General features: G+C 43.3%; 1 protein-coding gene across 8 annotated transcripts in view; it reads right to left on the bottom strand.

Moving 5' to 3' along the window:
• The window catches only part of PLEKHA5 (pleckstrin homology domain containing A5), a 260,287-nt gene extending 251,332 nt beyond the window's left edge, over positions 1 to 8,955 (bottom strand). For 2 of the 8 annotated variants that reach the window (XM_070790011.1, XM_070789999.1), the window contains exons 1-3: positions 8,750 to 8,955; positions 8,514 to 8,593; positions 6,169 to 6,226 (exon numbers count right to left, since the gene is read on the bottom strand). In XM_070790011.1, the coding sequence (XP_070646112.1) occupies positions 6,169 to 6,226; positions 8,514 to 8,593; positions 8,750 to 8,841 (230 nt within the window). In that variant the 5' untranslated portion in view covers positions 8,842 to 8,955. Of the gene's footprint in view, positions 1 to 6,168; positions 6,227 to 8,513; positions 8,594 to 8,749 lie in introns of those variants that run through there. The other 6 variants (XM_070790013.1, XM_070790012.1, XM_070790014.1 and 3 more) reach the window with 4 other exon arrangements.
• Positions 8,956 to 10,117: the final 1,162 nt, after the last annotated feature.

Below are 10,117 nucleotides of genomic sequence, written 5' to 3' on the forward strand. Positions count from 1 at the left end.
CAACCAGCATCACTTTTATATGAACTCCAATTTGCTCATACATAGCTATACATGTCACTTTTCACCATTTAACCCCAACTTATACATATCTCTATAGAAAGGTGAAAAGGTCCCAGGAGAGAGTATTTGCCCACAAGCGCTGAGAAACCCCTTGTCTTTGTAGGACAGACAGCGGTACCTAAACAGGGATGTTGACATCCCACCAGTTTCGGTGGCCTCTGATTCCTTGACTCTTCCAACCAATTCTTACCCTACTCCCCTTTCCTTCCTCCTTCCTAAACTACACCAGCTTTGACAATCAGAAATACAAACCAAGAAAGAGGTCCATCCACATAAGGGGGAAATCACTTGAGAAATCCAAAAGGGGCTCTCTAAATGCAGTCACTTACACTGTGGGGACTCCTCTGGTCCTACCCCAACTAACTCCTCTGGAGGCTGGAGGCCAGCAGTATCAGCACAGACACCACTTACCAGGGGCTCACCAGATGCTGGCATTAAGCTATAGGCAGGCACTACAAGAAGACACTGAGCAGGCCTGGTCCTGAGCAATGTTCCTGGGACTAAAAAGGACCATGAGATTCCATGATAAAATTCACACTATTTGAAGTCCTGTTATCCCACCCTCGAAACCCCTAAATACACTTAATCACTGAAACATTTATGGGAAAATTTCATAATCTGTCACAAAACACTCTGCTTTTCCTTTATGAGGATGCTGTTTTAAAATCACATGTTTGCTCCATTTTTTTTAAAAACAACCCAACTGCACTGGGTCTTCATGGCTGTGCAGGCTTTCTCTAGTTGTGGTGAGTAGGAGGTACTCTCTAGTTGCTGTGTGCGGGCTTCTCAGTGCAGTGGCTTCTCCTGTTGGGGAGCACAGGCTCTAGGTGCACAGGCTTAGTTGCCCCAAGGCATGTCAAATCTTCCCAGACCAGAAATCGAACCTGCATGTGTCCTTTCATTGACAGAAGGGTTCTTAACCACTGGACCACCAGGGAAATCTCATTTTTTGTTTCCTAGTAAGACTGTATGCTCCAGGAAAGCCTCAGCTGAGTCACCAAATACCTAGAATAGTGCCCAACACCAACACTCTCGAGTGGATGTAAAGAAATGACCAAATTCTGAGATTCTATTAAAAAAAATACTGATCAATAGGTTTTGAGGAGTTAAACAAGCTTTCATGTGCCTACTAACCTACCTACTAACCTAGGGGGTTTCCCAGGTGGCTCAGTGGAATCTGCCTGCCCACATAGGAGATGCAGGTTTGATCCCTGAGTCAGGAAGATCCTCTGGAGAAGGAAATGGCAACCCACTCCAGTATTCTTGCCTGGAAAATCCCATGGGCAAAGGAGACTGGTGCGCTACAGTCTATAGAATCGAAAAGAGTTGGACATAACTGAGCGAGTGAGCACACACATACTAACCTATCCACTGTACTTGTTTCTTTGAAATGATCTCTATTTCCAAGCAACCTATTAATGGAGGGACACATACCATAGGATCTGTTTATACTGCTCTGTATTTTTAGGTCTAGAAGCGACTTAGCCCAGAGACCTTAATGTGAATGATAGTGACTAATATTGAAGCTATAAGACCTACAACAGGCCTTTAACTTCTTTAAGCTTCAGTTTCATCATGAAAAAGGGTGCAAGGGGAGGAGGGGAGAGGAAGGTAAAAAAAGGCTACTGTGAATATTAAATTCATCAAATGCTATGTTGAAGTGCCTCACACTAGGAGTCCGGGGGCCCCACACCATCTCCCTTTAATACTCCACATGCTTTTCTCTACACCACAGTTGAAGGTTGAAACCACAGTTCATTGTTATGCTGTACCTAACGAATTAGCATAAAGTGTTTCATACACAGAAGGATTATTCATTCCAAATACTGTTAGGGATATGGAGAAGATGTACAATGTCCATGAATTGTCCTGAAACATGATGTTGCTACACCCAATTCTAATATTATAGTAGAACCATACCAAACAATTTTAAATATCAAATGCACTGCAATATATTCTCACATTCTCACGGCAGCTATGCTCCCTGTCTTCACTCATAGTTTCAGTTGTGATACTCTATGAAGAAACAGATTTTCTTCTCACTTGCAACTTTAAATGGTTATTTCATACTAGAATTCCCCTCACTGCAGATTAGTTTGAAATTCTAAGCATACATTAGATCCAACTATAGCAGATACTGAAATGAAACTTCATTAGTCAAAAAAAAAAAAAAAAAATCAAACACTGCTCTATTTGCATATCTAAGTTCGATTTTCAGAACTTTAAATTTAAAATTAAGGGAAAAGGCAATATGAAAATATAACCTCACAACATTTACATACTACTTTATGACCCTGCAAAGACATTTTTTGATCCCCAAACCTGTCACATAAGGCAATGACCTCTAGATAATTAGAACAAAGTTGCTCACTATTCAGAGAGCATTGTTTTAAGATTTACTTAGCACTTTAAATTAACCATCTTAAAGCTTTGAAGCACAAAGTAACAGTCAATGACACATACATTTTAAGCTACCATGACCTGTCATTACAGAGTCATTAAGTAATATTTTCAAGGAGTAAGCAGAAAGCTTTATAACCTTCAAATATATGACTATCTTCTGCACTTTGAGCTGAGTTATTTGAATATTTAAAGCTATACTTCATAAATTATAAAAATCACCGGCAACTTTCAGCATTCTTCCCCAATAAAAAACATGAATTAATTGTTAAAAAGCAATATGGAAACAATAATCAAATTCAGACTCTGTGTATATGTATTTACACACACACACAATAAAATAATTTAGAGGCTGGGTAGCTTAAGGCAAACTTTCTTCATTAAAAACATAAACCTAAATATTTATTGTTACAGTAAAGAATTAATTTTCAAATTTTAACATTTTTCTGGCCAAAGTGACTTAAAGTAAAATACCTTCTCTTTATATTCTGTTTCCTGAAACATGAATTGTTCCTGAAACATGAATTGGTTCATGAAAGAACCAATTTCAAAAACTGTATAAAGTAAACTGATTATCCAGCTCAAATCTATACAACTCTTAACTGTGATCCGCCCCTCTGTTGACATTAGTGAACGCTGTCAACTGTACACACACAACTCTCCCACTGTGGCAACAGAAAGAGACCCAGAGCTTTGGCTCTACTTAGACTTATCTGCGGTTATCTACACGCAGCTTAAAGACAGAGATTAAATAGTTAAGCAGGATCTGAAAGCTAAGTAACTTTCCACATTTCCCATACTATCTCTTCTTTGGCACTCTGAGTGCATTATTCTGTAGAATATCGTAAATTCCCAGAACCATATAAAATTCAAAGAAATCTGAAAGTTGGCTGGAACAGAGAAGTTGCCTTTTGCAGCCCGCCTAATTTAAAGATGTGAAGACTGAGCTCCACTGTCTTAGAGGGTCAAGGCCACAGTCGTGCCTTCCTTCTGCTCTTCTTACTGCCCACAGGAATGCGGGTGTTGACACTAAAATATCGATACAATCCAAAGATAAATTCTTCTTGGCCATTTGCCGTTTTGAACCACCACCACCATTTGTTCTGAAGAGAATTGGAGAGTTGAATGTACTTCACGTGGGAACTAAAGTAGAAACAACTCCAGGTCCTGGTCTCCCTTCTTGCTCTGGGAGCCTCCCAGGAACACAGGATTAGGAATAACAAGATGATCAATGGGTCTTTTATCTGCCTTTCATCTTCTCTGTCCCATGTGAACAAAACCCACCCTGCTCACTCCATCACCTCTTTTGATTATAATCTGGTCAATAACCTCCTTTCTTCATCTAACATAGAACCCACAGTGAAAAATATATCCACCAACAGCCATCACTTTCCTACGGCAAACTCCTATCCTTTCTCCTACTCTGAACATTCTAAATATAGTTCACATCCCGGCTGTTTCTCATCTTGCTGTCTTTGCAGACTCCTAAGTTCCAAAGGCATGTTTCTGCTGTTTTATTATGTGGTGTGACAAGGAAAAGAGTTCTTCTGACAACAACCACAATTAAAACGAGATTCAGACATGGTAACATATGTGAGAGTGCTCTGCAAACTGTGAAATTTCAGATACAAGCAGTGCCCCTAGTACACTACAATAATCAAGCACCCCTAGTTGCTCATAACAACACAAGAAGGTAAAAGGTTCTGAGGAAATGACAGCCCACACTAGAGATTTAACTGACCTTAAAAGAAATTAGTCTTCTGATACAACCCAGAAAGGAAAAACAGTAGCACCTAATGTTCAGCAAATCATGTATTTCTCAATGGTTGTTTTAAACTTCTACTTAAAAGAAGTTTAGAGGTTTAATGAATGCATATTTCTAAAACGTGCTCAACTTTAGAACAAATTACCTTCATAAAGTAAATTCTTTATTACTACCTTTGGACACAACGATTGGCTGTCTCCCAATACCACATGATGAAAACCCGCTAGCTTAAAAATGCACGTAGAATTAAAGTCAAATTATTACAGCTTTCTGAATGCAGTCCTTACGTGCCTGAGAAACTTAGGCATGACACAAATAAGATTCTAATTTGTTTATGTCAACATAAAAGAAACTCTAATCAAAAGGGCTAGTGAAACAAAAGAAAACTCGGTCTTTTCTAACAGCTTAGTTCTAAATTAAAACATACATATTCGGCCTGCACAGAGTAACATTTTGCACTGCCAAATAAACATTCATCTAAGGATGTACACATTCACCAAAATTTAAATAATATTGAGAACTACAGTGTTACTCCTATTCTATAAGATCAGCAAGGCTTAATGTACAGCAGTTAAGATTATACTGGATACAAATAAACGAACTCCATCCAAAAAAAGCTGTCTTCGGAAATATCAATACTTTGTCCGAAAAAAAAAAAAGAATCCCTTTCATGACAATACAAACTCACTTTAATTCAGGATGAAAAAGACTCTAAAGAAAACAGCTGGTGACTCTGCACTCTCCTCATGCCTTTGTTTTTTAGGCCATCTAATGATGCACAGCACAATCTCCAAATAAAAGATGCAAATCAAACATATCCAGGGAAGGACCACATCATGAAACCGTACTCCATTCCTGTATCTTCATTCTGCTTTCTCCATTTCTCCATCCAAAACAAGCAAGCACAGCTAGTATCTGTATGTTTCCCGTAATATTTTATAAAAAATCATTCTAAAAAAATGTTTAAGCCATGTAGATAATTATAATTTCATGAGGTATGGCATCATCTTTAAAATGGCACTCAGTAAAGTGCCTTATTGGGCTGGATGAAGCAGAGGTACCTTAAGCTAGCCATCTGTTATTATTAATAAGCCAATGACATCTCAACCAAATCTCATAGTTAACCATTCTCCTTCAAGCCTCAGTTTCTTAAAATGAAACAAAAAATTTTAAAACAAGCTCTTAAGTAAACAGTTTCTAATTTAAAATGAAGATAAAACCACCTTTATGTTCTCTTGAGGGATAAAAAAAAAAAATCTTCCTACATAATGTTTGACCTCAAACTGGTGTATCCATCTCCAAGCACTGTCAAGTTAACAGTTAAGAGAAATTATTTCAATATTCTACAAAATTAATTTAAAGATTAGGACTGGTCAATTGTCCTTAAGTGCTACTGAAAGCCTTTTATTCAAACACAAATGCCAGTAAAACATTTAGATATGAAACTTTGAAACTTAGCTCTATTTACATAAACTGAAGCAAATTACAAACAATGCTCCCACAGATGTTTGTGAAATATTCCGTATTTATTTGTTTTTACTTTCAGCCCTGTCACTATCCATCAAACTGTAACCTAGCTTTACATCACTTTCACTACTTATTAATAGCTCTGGTCAAAATACACATGAACAGAATTCACTTTAAAAGAAAAAAGGTAACATGCTAAAGACAAACTACTACAATCACTCAAGAATATATACAGAAGCCCCAAAAATGTAACGGTGGCCATAAATGATCTAACTGCTAAATCAATGAATACCCAGGCAAATAACATAAGAAAATTGAGTGTTGTCTTTTACCTCAAATTCCAACACTCATAATGCATAAAATAAATAAAATACGATAAACCTTAAGAAATCATGATTGTACCTCGACATACAACCAAAGGTTAATCACAACATCTGAATTACCAAGGGAAAAAAATCATAATTAAAAAGACTCACTTTATATAGTATCTTGCACCTTCAAAAGTATATGCTTCTTCCCAGCCAGTGGGCAAATCTAAAAAACATGTATTTCACAATCAGTATTACTTCAACAGAACAGCATAGTAAGTTTCAAACCATTTTTAATTATTTCTTTTCACGATCAATGATTTTCATTTATTAAGTTTCTAATCCCACCCCCCAAAAAAGCATTAGACTGGTAGTAAAATTCATAGTAGATACAACATCATTTTGGGGGAATGGCAATTCATATGTAATGCCACCAGAAAACTATCAACCACATTAGAGATTATCTGACAGAATTATACACTTTGATGAGAGTGGAGAGGAAAAGAAGCCAAGGGATGGCTTCTAATCCCAAGTAAATACCCATGAACAGCAGGCCAAAATACCTCCCAAAATCAAAGAAAAAGACTGCATAAAAGGTAACACCCACTTCTTCCTAAGGATGTTGAGTCTATTTAAGACCACACCTTTCAGCTACATAAGTGAATCCATCCGGGAAGTGTCACTGATGAGAGAGAACTTCCTAAGTATTTAATTAAGGGGAATGAAATCTGACATCACATGCTTTATACATGTGTGTTTCTACAGACCTGGCTTGCAGAGATGTGAAGTTTCAAGTCATAAACCTGGCAAGAATGCTGGTGAATGATGGTAACATTCTGTGCTTGCCAATTACTTACAAACGACCAGTGGCTTGGATTTAATCATGATACCGCTCTGAAATAAAAAACCACTGATGTGTGTGCAAAATCAAAGCAAAATAAACCAAACCAGAAAAAAAAAAAAAAAATCAAGATCTCTCAAAAATCAAATTAACCTAAAATCACAGAATAAAATTTTTCTGACGTGTGAATGTTATCAAACCTGGAGAGTTAATACGATAAAAATATGTATTTCACATAGCCAAAATAATCACGGACCTATTCCACGACACGATGAGGCTACATAACCTAAACATCACATTGTCTCTTGTGACACAAACCTGTTACTATCCATAAGGCAAAGAGGCCATTGAAGTTGACTGTATGTATGACAAACACCAAAATGTACATTTCAGTCAAAGAGGACACTGAGGAGTTAAGAAATATGACGATGAATTAGTCAGAAATGCCTTAAAAATGGAACCTCATCATGCTTGCTACACCAGCTTTCTCTTTCCTCCTCCACCTTTTTGCAAATTTGGGGATATTAGTCACTGTGCTGAACTCCAGCATGTAATACTGGAGACAGGCTTGTTCAATAACCTGGCAACTTTAAGAGAGAACCTCGGAGTTATAGAGGAAATATCCCGGAAGACTAGCTCTACAGAGCTTTTCTGAAGCCGGCCTCACCTTCCACCCAAACTGTTCTCAAGCCTTTCCAATCACCAGTAACAGAAGCAGGCCAGGAAGAGAACACATGTTACGTTTCAAAGGCAAACAAGTTTCAAGAATGTACACAAAGACTGACAAAAGAAAGCCAGAGCAGCACTGAAGCTCCAATCTGCTCTTCTCCAGCTCAGCTCACAGGCAGCCTTCAAACCAGCTACCCAAGGCACCGAGCTGGTTCCCCGGCGACCCTCTCCAATCGGGGACCCAGGCCCGCACGCGGGACGCCCCTACCCCCACCCCCAGCACGCCCACCGGCTCCAGGCAGCGTGTGCGACCTCGGTGCTGCCGCCGGGGACTTTGAATCGGGCTGGCGGGCAACTGCAGCTGCAAATGCCTCCTCCGGCCCCGGCTGCATGAGGGAAAGAGCCCAGATTTCCCCAGCCTCTCCGGCGCGGGGAACGATCGGAGAACCCCCGAACTCCTCACCTCCTCCATCAGCCACCTTACCCTCAAGTCCCACCTCAGAGGAGGAAGCCGCCCGGGAGGTTGTGGATACGTTCTCCGGGCGGACCGGAGGCAGGATCCCGGGGCTGCACGATGGGAGAGGGAAAGGACTTCCTAAAAGGTGGCAAGGGGGCCGGGGGGCGGCAGGAGGACTCAGGAGTGGCCGCGGGGGGAGCAACTCAGGGTCCCAGCTTTCCCGGGAGAGGGGAGTGGGCCACCCTACGAGGGTGGGGGGCGGAAGGTGAGCAGTTTGGGATAGGACAGAGGGCGCCACGGGCTGGCGGCGATCCGAGGCGGAGGATAGGGGCGTCCGGAGACTCGAGGGAAGTCCCCCGGCGGGCACCCCCCTCCCCGGTTCCCTCTACCTGCGGCCGCCCCCGCCGGCCTCCGCCCCACCTCGCCGCCTCCCGGGAGACGGCGGCTCGGGGCAGGTAGCGAGGCAGGGAAGCGGGCGACCCGGGCTCTGCCGCCTCCTCCCGGCGGAGCCCAACTCCTCTCGGGCCCGGCCGGGCTCGGCGTTACCTGTGCTCTGCCGCCGGTGCCCGGTGACCACGGCCTCGCCGGTGACGGGGTGCAGCCAGGTGGTGCTCTTCGCCTCCTCGCTGCAGGGGTGGGGAGAGAAGAAGCCGAGACGGGGCGTGAGTGGGGGCGCCGTGGGGAGCCGAGGGGGCCGGAGCGGCACCGACTCGCCGCGCTGTCCCGCGGTGGCCAGCCTCCCGCCCCCCTCCGGGCCCCCCGCGCCGGCCCGGGTCCTTTACTTGATGAAGAAGACGCGGCCGCCTCTGGTGATCCCGTAAGTCCACGAGCGGGGCAGGGAGCAGATCCACTCCAGGTTCAGATCCGCCGCCATGTCTGATCCCCAGCCGCCGCCGCCGCCTTGTCCTGCTGCCGCCGCGGCTGCCGAGGGAGGAGGGAGCGAGCCAGCGAACGAGCAGAGCGAGCGCGGCCGGAGCGCGCCTCCCCGGCCCGGCGCGCCCCCGCGCGCGCCCTACCCCCTCGGGCGGCGCCCGCCCCGCCGCCCGGGCTGGGTCGGGCCCGCGCCGCCGCCCCTCCGCATCCTCCGCGGCCGCCGGCCGGCCGCCCCGCCGCGCGCTCGGGGGATGGGCGAGCGGCGCCGCGCCCCGCGGCCAGACCCCTCCCTCCCGCGCCTCCCCACCGCCCCCGCCGCCCGAGCGAAGGTTCCGGGATCGATTGGAAAAAAAAAAAAAAAGGCGTCCTGCCCCCCGGGCTTTGCCTAAGGCTTCCCAGCCCCAAGCGCGATTCAAAGAGAGCGTAATCTGAACACCCCTGGTTGCTCTCTCTCTAAAACAACAGAAACACAGCATCTGAGCTTTGTTTTATAAGAGCTATTGGGTATCTAAGATTTTTCCCCCAAAAAGAAAAATGTATATACATATGTGTGTGTATGTGTGTGTGTGTATATATAAATATATCGCCTTAAAAAGGAAGGCCGTTTTTATTCAAGCACACGGAAGGTTTTTCCTGTTTGTGTTTTGTGTGCCAGATAGCAACGGTTTGACAAGTTGCCACGGACCTACAAATAAGAGTGAATTCAGACTCGACACAACAAGTTTGCCTCTTCCTGGACCACTTAAATCTTTTAACATTTTGTAAAATACAAACTTGTCTTTTTCTCTTACTTTTTTAAAAATTCAGTTATTTACCAACCTGAATTTCTACTTTCTTATATCTCCTATAAATTATAATATTAGCTAACTGTACAGAGCCTTTGAAACCGTGTACGTTTTTGAAGTCCCTACAACAGTCCTGTGGATAGTACTATAATCCCCATTTTACAGATGGGAAAAATAAAGTTTGAAGAAACTTGCCCAAGCGTCCCCATGGACTGCAGCCCACCAGGCTTCTCTGTCCATGGAATTCTCCAGGCAAGAATACTGGAGTGGATTGCCATTTCCTACTCTAGGGGATCTTTCCGACCCGGGGATCAAACTGACGTCTCCTGCATTGGCAGGTGGATTCTTTACACTGCACCGCATGGGTAGCCCTCAAGGTCATAGTACTAAGTGACAAAGCCTGTATTTTAAGTGACTGTAAAATTTCAAAAGTCTATTTGTATAATCACATTGCTATACTTATTTTAAGTCCCACCTTTCCTCTGCCCTCCC

Source organism: Bos indicus, chromosome 5 (assembly GCF_029378745.1).
Source record: "Bos indicus isolate NIAB-ARS_2022 breed Sahiwal x Tharparkar chromosome 5, NIAB-ARS_B.indTharparkar_mat_pri_1.0, whole genome shotgun sequence".
NCBI lineage: Eukaryota > Metazoa > Chordata > Mammalia > Artiodactyla > Bovidae > Bos > Bos indicus.